This window comes from Quercus robur, chromosome 2, assembly GCF_932294415.1.
Source record: "Quercus robur chromosome 2, dhQueRobu3.1, whole genome shotgun sequence".
In the NCBI taxonomy this organism is placed as follows: Eukaryota; Viridiplantae; Streptophyta; class Magnoliopsida; order Fagales; family Fagaceae; genus Quercus; species Quercus robur.
In genome coordinates this window covers 39445956-39459860 of record NC_065535.1, presented here as the reverse complement: position 1 = coordinate 39459860, position 13905 = coordinate 39445956, and the positions used below count along the sequence as shown (strand labels likewise).

Here is a 13905-nt window from a genome sequence, read left to right as displayed (position 1 = left end):
CGTATGCTCCTTGCTCATGTTCATGTTTTCTGCATTTAACAAAATTCTACTGATTCATGAAATTAAAAATTCTACTGATACATTAGGACTTTGTATTATTGTTGTATTATTGTCTTGTTATAAGGACTTTGTTTGATATTTTTTTTTTTTTTTTTTTAATATTAGTGTTAAGATTGGCTTTTTTCTTTTTTTAATCATGATTTTTGAGTTGAATTTGTGATGGATCTGTGTTAAAACTTCATTCCCTCTTACTTGTGTGTGTTCTCCAAAAGAACAATAAAACTGGCTTTTTTCAATATATATATATATATATATTCTTGCTAGGTAAATAATTCGTTTGAGCCATTTTTTTATTTATATTGTATGTTTTAAATTAAGCGTGCGGCTCGACCTTGCTAGATAGAGTGGGGTGGGGGGGATTGGATCCTGTAGGGGAGAGCTCCGCAAGACAGAGAAGGGGCGGGACAAGTTTCCCTGACCTGTAAGGTAATGCAATTGCAACATCAACCTCATATTAGAAGACTCAGAAATATCTAAATCTTCAATAAAATTTCAACGATAAGATTTTAAAATACAACCGATGTCAGCTTGTTAGTCTAGGCATGACTGTCAACTAGTTGGTAGGCTTTGAAGTTTGTACCTTTATACAAGAAATTCACAGCATGTCCATGTCAAGACAGAGGATCAAGTTATTTAACATATTGCTGAACAATGGCAAAGTTGCAATGTAAACAAGAACCACTTTTAGTAAAACCAAATACTTCGTTTTATTTTTATTACATAACACATTTATTTGAATTACACCTTACTCCATCATCACTGTGCGAAGACCATCTCTACCATGGTATAAATATATCTCTTCGACTAGAACCACTTTTATGCACAAAAGTAAACCAAATACTTCGTTTTTTTTTTATTACATAACACATTTATTTGAATTACACCTTACTCCATCATCACTGTGCGAAGACCCTCTCTACCATGGTATAAATATATCACTTCTACAGCAATTTTACAGGTTCAATGTTCCATATGTCCTTGGCATATTCATGGATTGTTCTATCACTGCTGAACTTGTATGAACCCGCCGTATTCAAGATTGACATTCTTGTCCACCTCTGAATCAACACCATTCACAGATATTAGGCACAAATAACATAAACCAAATTAGAATGAAAATAATAATAATAATAAATGCCTTCAGATTATACACCAATGCCTGTTGCATTTCTTATATTACCAAAAGCAACATGAACAACCACCAAATATTTGCAATAATTTTCTGTGAATATTCCACAATTGTACGTATAAAACAAGTTTAGTTAAATATAATTGACAGATGAGTCACACAAGCATTTGACATTCAAAAAAGTCATTTAATACCAAAGATGGAAGCTAATACATATTCAAATGAGCCCAGTGAATGAAAAACGTCCTTCATGAACGGTGCTCACATAGATTTCTGCACCACACCATATAGGCATGCACATATAACTGCAAATATAACTCACCTTTTGATCTCCATATGCCTCGTCAACCTTCTCTTGGCATTCCATGTAACTGGGGAAGTCCTTGCCAACAAGGAAATAATCAGCACAGCCAAAACCTTCATTTCCTTCCAAAGATCCAATCAGCTCATCATAATTGTAAGATCCGAAAACACCACTTCGGACAAATTCCTTGACTTCCTCAAAACGTGGGTCTGGAACAAACTATATCAAGAGTTCAGCAAGGTCAAATATCAATGAGGGTGCCCAAGACAGGAACAACTGAAGTAACAATTCTTTTTTTCTCATTTCGATACTTCATTTCTTTTTAAAATCAGGAGAAGTGGTGAAATTTTCACCAACTAACCCACCAGCCCAGCAATCATTATTATGTGGTAGAAACAATATGACAGGTTCAGTACCAAAACAACAAAAGTAATGATTCAGTTGTAATTATAGGGACATACCTTCCCCTCAGCTCTTTGTTTCCTGAGCCCAGCAATCTCATGAGCTTTAGCACCAAAGAGGAAAAAGTTCTCAACTCCAACCTCTTGTCTTATTTCAACATTCGCCCCATCCAAGGTCCCAATCAGAATGCAACCATTCATTGCAAACTTCATGTTGCTAGTTCCACTGGCTTCCATCCCAGCAGTACTACACAGAGGAAAGAGAAAAAAGAGAAGAGTCAGTTTTCTGAGATTTTTATCTAACACAGCTAACTAATACATAAGACTTTGAAAATTTGTTCTTTGCTTTCATACACACACACACACATGCTCACTACGCTTTTATAGAAGTCACTTTACAATGGAAAAATATGAAAACTAATAACAAACAAGGTGCTTGAGAATCTGTACCACATATACTTCTGGTTCTGAAAAAAAGGTCTATCAAATAATTATTCCCAGCAACTACAAAGAAATATTGTAGATGTTACAGTACATATTCCAAGGCTGTATTCTAATTGTACAGAATTGGCATTGTTGCAACTGGAACTTCCAAACAGTACTAAGCAATACTTCTAGAAATAAACCCACAGGCCTCCTATTCATTGGCTTTGTTTTGCTGTTACGACTGAAGGGCTGAACATATTAGGTTTTGACGGAAGAAAGAACTATACTCTGCATCAGTAGCATAGAACTGGAATCAGTCTGATGAATACCTTGAATAAACATTTCACAAAATCTTAGAAACCCAAACCCTTAGTACTCATTACCCGTGCTTCCTACATTTCATCTATACCTTTCAAACATAACATACAACATTGATAAAGAAAAAGTATAGATAGCTTCATTGCACAATGCACTTCAATCAAAACCCAGCTTCAACAAATATCAGGACCACCTTAAGCAATAGTTATCATAATCGCATCGAGCATCAACCTGAGAAAGGGTCAGTTTTCAGTACAACCAGTTCAACCTTAGCATCACCAATTAAGCCACTGATTTTTTAAATATAACAAATCTCTATTACAAAGTATCAATAATTATTAGTATATGCAAAAATTAATAAATAAAAAGGAGATGAGTTCAAGTTACACCTGATGTAACTTCACAAGAGTTACACCTTTTTTAGACCATAGATTACCATTAGATCTAATGGTCAAAAACACATGCCAGCAATAAATAGTTATTATTTCACACATTACCTAATTCTTGGACATATCAATATTCATCTTCTTCTCCACAGGTTCTGTACACTTTCTAAACAAACCAATGTTATTTGCAGACGATGATCACAGAAGAGAAACATAAGCCATAACGGGTGTTGCATAAAATAGAAAGTTCATTGTGGTAGGTGGTAGCTCCACCATTTCAGCCCTTTTTTTGTCCATATTATATCTATGATTTTGATGGTAATGTCCTCTTTTTTTTTTTCTTCCTTGAATAAGAACTGTATACATGCTAGTCTTTCAACATTGTATTTGGACAACTTTGATCAAGAGACTTTAAAGGTTGGGTAGAATTAAGCACATAAAAATTCTAATATGTCAGAATCCTCCCCAAATTGTAATTTTACGGCCTTTTAGAAACCATTTTTTGGATCTATGGGGTGTTTAGCAATCCAAATTAAATAGTTAATAATTTGGCCCAGGCAGTTGGTGATGCTAGAAGGTGGAATCCATTTAGAAAGTATATAGAACCTGTGGAGAAATGTCTTTGAGATGCAAAGATTGACTACAAAGAGTTGATAAAACCCAAATTTTCCATATCTATTTCTCTCATGTCATGGGGATTTTTTTTTTTTTTTTTTTTTCAAATAATCATTTCTGTTCCCATACAATACAATACATAGAATTCAGAAAAATATATAATTCACTATCATTGAAAAACCCAGAAAAAACAAAACTTTTGTTTTACCTCCACCTTCTTTCACGCAGGACAACAATTCCTACAAATTCTCATAATCCACGAAATCAATTCCACTGGAAAACATAATTCCATATAACTCAAAAAGGAAAAGTCTTCTTTCATGAACTAGTTCTGGGAACCAGATAAAGCCATGAAAAAGGCGAAACATTTTGTTCAGAATCTCTTAAAGCAATTCAAGCTCAGTTCAATCAAATGTAACAAGTAAAACCCAGTTCCTATTTTTACAGTGGAGAAGGAGGCGGTGGAGTTTAGAGAGAGAATGTGAAGAATTCCAGGATTAGTGAAGGCAGATAGAAATTAATAATTTGATGAGGTCTAAAAAAGTGTAGTTCTTATGAAGTTACACCAGGTGTAACTTAAACCCATTTCAATAAAAAGATATCATATCTTACTAAGGAAGCTCTTATGACTTAGAGATACTGCCTCATCTAATTCAATCATGAGGTTCAAGTTCAAATCACCACGAAAATTACTACATCCAATTTGCCCAATTCAGGTAGAGCAGACTATAGAGGAGTCCTTTGCTCTATCCCAGACAAATTATAATTTTCAATGTGATCAGTTCAATCCAGTTCAACAACTGGTTTAATTGACAATATTCTTAAAAATAAAAATAAAAATAAAAATAAAAATAAAAATAAAAATAAAAATAAAAACAAACAAATAAACAAACAAAAAATAAATAATAAATAAAAACAAAACAAAACAAACAAAACACAAAAGCATGTTGCTAAAATCCAGTTCTACAACCAGATTTATTGTATATCTGGTTAAATAAAAATATTAAACTGAAAAGACAGTGAGTTCGTACTTCAGCCTGTTCAACTGCCAGGTCAGTACAGTGCTGATAACTTTAGCTTTAGGCTCATCCCAAAATCAATTTCAGGGCCCAAATTTTAGAGAGATTTGACTACGCTAAATAAAGCATAGGCTACTAAAAACAGGCCATATTCTGGCCAGCCTAACTCAAAATTAATAACATTAATGATCTGCTTCAAACACAAAATGGAAAAAAGTTTGAGACGGACTCCCCATTCTATTCCATCATTTACCATATGCAGCAAAAGTAAAATTACACAACCAAGAGACAAAGCTACATAATCATATTAAGAATGAAAAGTGAAGTACCTTATATGCTGTGATAGCTCACTTGCAGGAATAAGCAACTCAGCAGCACTGACATTGTAATCAGGGACAAAAACAACCTAATATAATCAAAAAATAGTATTTGGGTTAGTGACACAGCAATTGTGACATTGTAATTAGGGAGAAATTAACAAACATTTCAAAAAAGTAAGTTTTTCCTAAACATCCAATTAAATCAATAAAATTCGATAATGTGCATATATGTAGCTGCAGGTAGGGTTCAACCTGACCACACATAGTACCTCACCTCTCAAGCATCAAAAGAATCCTTCTTTTATTTCATTATGGTCCACCAATGATTAAAAAAGGATACCTTAGTACTAGCCAAAGTACTATCCTTTCCACCCAACAAGGGAAGAACGAAGAAAGATGGATTCTCTAGCTGACCTAAAAATCAGTCTTGTGAAAATTTTCTAATTAATCAAAGATTGTAGAGAAGATATTTTTTGAAGAAAACAATGTTCAACATCTTAACATTAAATATTAGTACTTTTAGGAAAGCATCAATTATTTGAAACTGAAAATCCAAGAACAGTATATTTCCCCATGCTCTCATTCCAGCACATGTTGTTACATCTTTAACTTATTCTAAACCCTCAGGTCTCTTTTTCTTTAAATACCTTTTTATAACATGGCATTGCAGCAACTCACTTGTATCCCGTTGATACCATAACTGATTACCCAGACACCAAAGCACCAAGGAAGCTAAGGTAGGAAATTTCTATATATTGATCAATGTCAAAAAAGCAAGTGAACTTACCAGTTAAACAATGATAACTACATGATGTAAGAATTGTGGTAATTAAGAGTCTACCAAGTTCTTAAGCATGAATTGTTACAGCTAACGTTTTGACAGAAATCCAATGTATGAAGACTGTTCACAAAATACTTTAACAAGATTTAGCATCAAACCACCCATACCTTCAGTAAATCACCTATTTCAGGATCATGGTTGACTGTAGCTCCAACATCGGTGATAAATTTCACAATTCTCTTGGCTTGCACATATGTAGAAAATGCTTTACCCCCAAATATACAAACTCGTGGAACAAACTTTGATTTCCTTTCAGCTACACTCATTTCTTTCATCTTCTTGTAGCGGTAAACAATCCCCAAGATATTCAAGAGTTGTCTCTTGTATTCATGGATGCGCTTCACCTAAGAATAATAAAATGCATTTTATGGTTCATCAATAAAAAGTGACCTATAGGATGGGTGAAGAAAAAAAAGATTTCGGCCTTCTCCTTATATTATATACTTCCTGTGTACTTGGGTAGCAGCCTGTGTTTGTTTCTTCCCTTTTAAATGAATTTTTTAGTTATTAAAAAAACAAAAGAAAAGACACTGAATTAAGAAACTTGGGGAAGGAAATTTGGTGGTAGTAACAAACTAGTAACCATGCACCAAGCTGACTTAGAAGTTGGCAAGTCTTAGGTTAACTTCAAGCCTTCATAAGCACACATTATTTTGCAAGGCAATAAATTAGCCAAAAAAAGGAAAAAAAAAAAAAATTGCAAGACTTTAATACGGTCCATGAAAAAAAAGTTAACAACATGAACCTTGAGCTAAAGCATTGGTTGGAGCATTTGGATATAATCTCTTATGTATCCCATCATTAATTTTCTTGAGATTTCATCTACAGTTGGCCTATGGAAGTTTACATAACTTGTACTCATTTCCTGAATTTTCTTACTTTCATCTAGTCTGATCTTTTTTATTCCCACAATTTCATCACAATCTGAGTAAGAGAAGAATTCAAGGGCAAGCAAATAACCTGGATATCAAACATTGCATCAGGGCTGACAGAATATCCTGTTCTCTCTTTGAGGAATGATACAACTTTCAACTTATTGTTCCTTTTTGCTGCCCTCCACTGGGTTTGGAGATCTTCATTATCTGTAAACTATTATGGTCACAGTACTCAGATTAGTAGGAACTATAGGTACCATGGGAGCAGCAAGATGAAAACAATTAACCATACACTTATTATTTATGCATTCATATATAGCAAAATATATAGAGAATATGGTTGGAAATTTAAAATCCAGGGTTTATATTCTGGAGAGTTCCCATGAATAAACAAAGAAGATGACTTTACTCCAAAAGCATGAAATGTTAGATTATAGAGACTTAAAAGTCTTACAAGCAACATTTACTAAGGCAGATAAGAAAAGACATAGAGCCTAGTTGAGCTAAATTAAGATTAGGAAAGACATAGACAAAGCAAGGCCAGTTGGCCCAAGTGCTGTCAAGACTTATGATCCATTGATGAGACATATCTACAAGCAAGAAATTTGGTTATGGTGGATTACCTTTCGTAACTCTGCCAGTTTTTCAGTATTCAAGACCCAGTCTTCAGAGCCAATCCAGTCAGTTATAATTTTACTTAATTCTGGATTGCAGAAGTGGATCCACCTTCTTGGTGTCACCCCATTTGTTTTATTTTGAAATTTCTCAGGCCACAACTGCCAAAATTGTAGGGTAGAGATCAATGACATGAGCATGTTTCACAATATTGTAGACATTGGCTAAAAATAACCACATTTTTTTTTCTAGAATCATTCAACTGTATTGCATTGTGATCAAAGAAAGGGGGGGGGGGGGGGGGGGGGGGAAAGCTATTGATATATGTACCTTAAAAAATGCATTAAATACTTCATCCTTTACTATTTCACTATGTATCTCAGCAACACCATTTACTGCATGACCACCCACTACACAGAGATTAGCCATATGAACCCTCTTTGGGGGTTCTGGTACTGGTTCTGGCAACTCCATTTTTGTTTCCTGAGTGACTTTCTTTTCAGATCCATCTTCTTCATCAATAGGTTCAACTGCGTCTTCCGAAATTTCAAGTTCCTCACTGGGAACAACAACAGGGTCAACTGTGTCTTCCGAATTTTCAAGTTCCTCACTGGGAACAACAACAGGGTCAACTGCATCTTCTGAATTTTCAAGTTCCTCACTGGGAACAACAACAGGGCTTTCCTTGGGTTTAAGTTTAACAAATAAATCTGCAAAGGCTGAAGGCAAATCAACATTTTCTAATATTCTCATCTCCTTCAATTTTTTCTCCAACAATTCATAATCTTCTGTACCATACTCCGATATTATGGTGTGAATAAGCTGGAAAATATGGAATGGTAGGAATTAGGAAAAACATAAATAAGTTCCAAAGGTAAAAAAGGTTTTAATTGTGTATATATTCCAGCATTACCTCCTCATCAATCATTTCTATAATCTCAACATGTCGAGGAAGCAGTTTCTGCATAAGTTCTAAACTCCATTTCTCCAATGCCTCAGGAAGAACAGTATGATTTGTATAAGCTACAGTTCTAGAAAACAGGTTGCAGAATGTGAGAAACAGAAGTCACTAAATTTGAAACTGTATTAAGCAAAGATATTCAGTCATGCATCAAAAACTAAATAGAGAGTTAGAAAACATTCAAAGAATCTCGTAGACTGTGTGTGTTTTTTTTTTTTTTTTTAATTGGGATGGAAACATGGGTTAAGACAACCAACTAGAATCTAGGAGTGCATGTGTATGCACGTAGACATGCTTCTACAGCATGCACGTAGACTAGGAAAAAAAAAAAGTCTATTCTTATATAATCTGATCTGCATTAGTTTTCAGCTATCGCAATTTTTTAATTTTAAAAAAATAATATAAAAAGTGAAGCAATCCCCAAAACTACCCATTGGAAAATTTTCCACTAATTATGATCTGGTATCCCTCATTCACTTCATTACCATAAAAATATTTACTAGTATATAATTCCTCTAATTACCACCACTGGTACAGTGCACAATCAACATAGCAAAGTGTGTGCATGTAGAACAGTCATTGAATGTACCTTTGAGTGATATTCCAGGCCTCCTTCCAGCTTAAACCCTTCAAATCTATCAAAATTCTCATCAGCTCTGGGATGCAGAGAGTTGGGTGTGTATCATTCATCTGTACTGCAACCTTCTCAGGAAACTCTTCCCATCTTACATTTGCTCCAGATCTTCTCTCAAAACGTGCAATGATGTCTTGGAGAGAAGCTGAACATAAAGTGTATTGTTGCTTCAAGCGAAGGATCTTGCCCTCCATTGATTCATCCCCAGGGTAGAGTATATAACAAATCTGATGTTGAAAAAAATCATTACACAGAACATCTTTCTACAATCATCACTTAACATAGTAGTAAACAAAAAATTAAAGAAATTAAAGAAAGCATCCAAAAATAGGCATTACTGGTGGTCAAGTCACCCACAATTTGAAAAGAGACACAGCATAGGGATGCTGGGTATCAGGTTGGTAATAAGATAAGACCTAACATTTTCCACTGCAAATGCTATCACCCAATTTTCAGAATCTCCAGCACATGTATGGCCCCAAACTATTTTTTATGTTAAAATGTAAGAGACGTGAACTTATAGTAGTCAAAAAATCAAGGAAAATGTTTATGCAATGATGACTATCCAACCAGACCTTCTCAGCATTTGCTAGGGCCTCATATGCTTTGGTGTGCTCCCCAGCATTAAAAGCATATAAGTCAAAATCTTCTGACAGAGCTTTGGTTGACCAAAGTCGCAGATTGATAGTGGTTTTAGTTTTATATCCTGGAATGGGAACATCACAAGCAACAGCCTTTATATCTTCTCCTCCAATCCAGTGTCTTTTTCCATCTGATCCAGAAGCAACCTTGCCATAGAATTTGACAGGATATGAGACATCATTTCTCACAATTTCCCAAGGGTTGCCCATCTACAAGGAGAAACCACTTTAAAATAATGAACCAGTAAGACATAATGCTAATGTGCTAAATTAAGCACTTGGAAGGGGAAGAAAAGAAAGGGTATTCAGCATACCTCAAGCCAATCTTCAGCAACTTCCTCCTGCCCATCTTTTGTAATTCGCTGCTTAAACAAACCATACTTGTATCTAAGTCCATAACCCCAGGCTGGGTAATTTAATGTTGCCAAAGAGTCCAGAAAACAGGAGGCAAGCCGCCCAAGACCCCCATTACCAAGTGCAGCATCAGGCTCCTACAATTAGTCAACCAAATAAAATTAGCTGATATGACACAAACACAAAGATTCACTGGTTTTCATGAAAATGCTTTTAGATAAATAATGACAGACAAGGTAATATTCAAGATTAGTAGCTATGGTAGGTGGTAGAGTCTTCAAAGCAATTAGGGAATGCTTTGCAAATGCAAGAAAATCTTGTAGGACAGGAACAAGGCTTAGTATCAAAATCACATTCATTAAAAATTATCCATGAACTTTCTAATTGATAAGGTAAACAATTTTAAAAATCATCACCAAGACTATATTCCTATTTTAAACAACTACACCTGTAAGTTTTATTAGAAAATAGAATTGTTCTTTTGCTATAATCATCATCTGTTTTCTAATACTGGGAATCCAGGATTAAGGAGCCCGTTGCTAAAATTTCAGATTCTCTTTGGTTGGTTTCAGTCTGGTATTGATTAACAAGAATTGGTGAAATCAAACTTAAACAAACATCTAAACTAATACGAAATTTCTTTTGCTGAAGTCACACTTCCAGGCAATGAAATTAGAGGTTTAATCCCAGAAGTTATCATTATATTTACACTTTGTGATCTTAAGCTTGTCTACAAAGACTTTGTTAGACCCCATTAATTTTAATCATGTAAAATGATAGTTGATATATAGTCCTGGTTTCCATTACATTAGAGTACTTAGGCATAGTAATTTTAGTGACTTGCTTTATTGTTTTACTTCATTTAATTATGGCTGTGATTCACTATAACTTTCAAATACCCATTTAATTTTGTTGCATATATTGGCTTTTCCTGACCCTGACAAATAAGTTGGTTAGAATCAGATTTAAAACAGAAAACAAAAAACACTGTGGAAAAACACAGAATTTAACTTATGCAGAATCGACAATGAACAATCCATAACAAAGTATTTTAAAGTGAAAGGAAATTCCATAAAAAAGCACCTGACCTGGATAGCCACATGTTCTAATTTGTGTCCTAGGTTTCTCAAAGCCTCTGCATAAGCACCAGTGAGCTCTAAGTTACCAATTGCATTTAACAGTGCTCTACCCTGCAAAAATAAAATGTTAGGGAGCAAAAAAAATGATAAAAATGAATAATAAATTGTGGGAATCAATGCAGAAGACACATAACAAACCTGTAGAAATTCCATTGACAAATAATATGCCTGCTTTACATTCAATTTTTCATAATAATCATATGTTGCATTCCAATTTATAATGAGAGCATCACGAACACTTTGTGCAGTTGCAAAGAAAGCCTTCGGAAGCTCAAACCGCTCAGGAGAAAATAATGGAGTGAACTCTGCATGGTATTTGATACTTGAGGCAATGGATGCAGCATCTAGTGTGAATGAACTGTGAGCAGTCGAAGCCTCTAAACCAAAATACAAATGCCAACCATTAATTATGCTGTAGAATGCCAAAACTACTATAATATAATACATAAAAACCATAGAGGAATCTCCTTCCAAATCTCTCTCTCTCTCTCTCTCTCTCTCTCTCTCTCTCTCTCTCTCTCTCTCTCTCTCCAGCGGACACCACACACACGAGGTATGTCACATTTCCAACAACCAATCACGTATTTCCATGTCAGCATCAAAAAAGGATCCGAACGCACCAATTAATGTGCACCATTTAGTAGCTCAACATAACAATGATTCAACTTAATTAGTTGATTTTTCACTCATTTAACCCGTAAACTCCTTTTCCCAAACATCGTCAATTGAATAGACACATCAAATGAGTTTGACCCAAACATCCTCAATTGAATAGACACATCAAATGAGTTTGATCGGAATGAGATAATTGAGATCATCAAATAGCATGATTTTTTACTTTTTATTTTTCTATAGATTTGAGGTACTAACCCAACAACTGGTGAGTCCCAATCCTTTCTTAATGCTAACAAGGTAAAATGTAAATGACCATACATGACATACCAAGCATAGCTTTGTAGAGGAAACAAAATTCACAGATACTTTCATGAGAGAAATGCCTTATACAAGTAAGCAAGGTTGCTGCCATCATTTACATCATAGTAAATTAAGCACCATCATGATAAATTATTAGGTCAACAAAAGCATACTCCTTCCTCTCACACAAAAGTGGGTCCTACCTAAAAACCCTTTGCGTCATAGGACCCGCCATTATGTGAGAGGTAGGAGCACTACTCTGCAGCTATTTACTTATCCACCTGACCTTGTAAACTTGTATGGAATGCGTGTCTCTGTTCATAAACAAAAATTAACCACCATCCCTAGATATTATTAGTTACGCCATAGCATACTCCTCCTTTTTCCTATCACATAAAAGTGGTTCTCATCTATAATCCATGGGACCCATCATTCATGTGATGGAAAAGGTAGCATTGATCCACGAGTACCTAATAATGACTAAAGTCTATAGGGGCGCACTTTTTGTTCACAAATTTGTTGAGGTGGTAAGTTGTATTGGGTGAACAATCACTTTCACATGAGCCCACCAACACCACCTTTATTGCCAAGCAAAAGACAGCTTTCCACCTCGAGTTGAATCAAAATCAAATGCATGATTAAAATTACAGTAACTAGAGTCTAGAGTCACAACAATTTCAAAAAATATTTCATAATTACCGAGGTGGCAAGATGTCAATGATAGGTAATAAATTGATGTCAATAGTGGGTCTAGATAAGTCTAGATAAGAATGAATAAAAAATCATCAACTCAGCTCATGTAGCATTACTCTTATTAAGATTCTGCAAGTTTCACAGCTGCTAATGTGTCAAGTTGCGATTACTATACGATAAAAGTGATGTCGATGTCAGTGATGATCCAGTGAAAATGATGTTGCACTCATTACAATTTGACACGTCAACAAATTGTGAAATTTAGGACTTGTTGGTGCATGTATTTAAACTTATGATTTCAATTTTTAAACAGTATTACACGAATTTCTAAACACTTTTTTAGTCACGCGTATTTTCCAAAAAACTGAAACATGTTTAAACAAACGTACCAAACGGCTTACTGTCTTTACTAGCATTGTTGTATGATTAACCACTTTTATTCCTTTCCTTCACACACACACACACACTCTCTCTCTCTCTCTTAAAAATAATACTAAATACTGAAACACAACCAAATAAAAAAGGATCTGAAACTGAAAAGCATAAAAGTTTTAATAAATGAAAGCTGCAGATGAGAGAAAAGAGACCTTCTTGAGTGATCGGATCCTTCAGTGTTTGGTTGGAGTCGCTGGAGACGCTGTTGACAGAGAAAGACCGCCTGACAGTGACAGGCCGTGAAATCCATGTCCTCATCAACAACACCTTGGATTTGCTGCCTCTTGAACCCAAACCACCACCGAGTAATCCAGACCGAATTAGTAATGCCTCTGATCGTCCGGTCGAAGTTGCTGCTGAGAATTGCGAAACAGCCATTGCGAATTTGCTATATCTGTTCTCTCCTCTTTCTTTTTCACTCCCTCTCACTCATCACTCACTTATAGATCACTGACTCGAAGAAAAAGAGAGACAGACTGAGAGACTGTTTATGTGAGAGAGACACTCTCTGAGTGACTTCTTATCCTTTTGGAAAAATTGATAAATCACGAGCCCCGCTATTGTATTTTGGATTCCATGCAACTCAAAACTGTGTACCATCCAATTCATACAGGCAACCACCGATTTGGCCTGCACGTGTCATATGAGTTATACTATGTATTATTCATTGCTCTATTGCAGCGTTTTATGATAGTTTTGGGTGCAGGGAATCCATTTCCATTGTGGGTGACTCGTAGTACTTAACACAAGTGGAACATTGTTTATTTCTTCGAGGTACTTGCAACTTGCTCAAAAACTACTTTTACTGCATGTACACCGCACAC

General features: G+C 35.1%; 1 protein-coding gene across 4 annotated transcripts; it reads right to left on the bottom strand.

The window, feature by feature from the left end:
• Nucleotides 1-679: 679 nt before the first annotated feature.
• LOC126713659 (alpha-1,4 glucan phosphorylase L isozyme, chloroplastic/amyloplastic) lies at nucleotides 680-13585 on the bottom strand. 4 transcript variants are annotated; one of them, XM_050413483.1, is made up of 15 exons: nucleotides 13234-13583; nucleotides 11177-11415; nucleotides 10988-11089; nucleotides 9860-10036; nucleotides 9480-9755; nucleotides 8860-9131; nucleotides 8223-8340; nucleotides 7640-8131; nucleotides 7318-7470; nucleotides 6780-6908; nucleotides 5927-6163; nucleotides 4988-5064; nucleotides 1955-2141; nucleotides 1512-1712; nucleotides 680-1118 (listed from the first exon to the last, which is right to left on the bottom strand). In XM_050413483.1, the coding sequence occupies exons 1-15, from the start codon at nucleotides 13457-13459 to the stop codon at nucleotides 1002-1004; spliced, it is 3003 nt and encodes a 1000-aa protein (XP_050269440.1). In that variant the 5' UTR covers nucleotides 13460-13583; the 3' UTR covers nucleotides 680-1001. The 4 variants fall into 4 exon arrangements, 3 of the variants coding, with proteins under 3 accessions (XP_050269440.1, XP_050269441.1, XP_050269442.1); XR_007651393.1 differs by lacking the exons at nucleotides 680-1118; nucleotides 1512-1712; nucleotides 1955-2141 and adding exons at nucleotides 2354-2608; nucleotides 2730-2869 and having other exon boundaries at nucleotides 13234-13585; XM_050413484.1 differs by lacking the exons at nucleotides 680-1118; nucleotides 1512-1712; nucleotides 1955-2141 and adding exons at nucleotides 2354-2608; nucleotides 2832-2869 and having other exon boundaries at nucleotides 13234-13585.
• Nucleotides 13586-13905: the final 320 nt, after the last annotated feature.

Coding starts and splice junctions, on each gene's coding strand:
- LOC126713659 (XM_050413483.1), bottom strand. CDS start 13,459: ATGGCTGTTTCGCAATTCTCAGCAGCAACTTCGACCGGACGATCAGAG. Junction 9,132..9,479: donor CCCTAGCAAATGCTGAGAAG/GTCTGGTTGGAT, acceptor TTTCAACATCAG/ATTTGTTATATACTCTACCC. Junction 7,471..7,639: donor TATTTAATGCATTTTTTAAG/GTACATATATCA, acceptor CAATTTTGGCAG/TTGTGGCCTGAGAAATTTCA.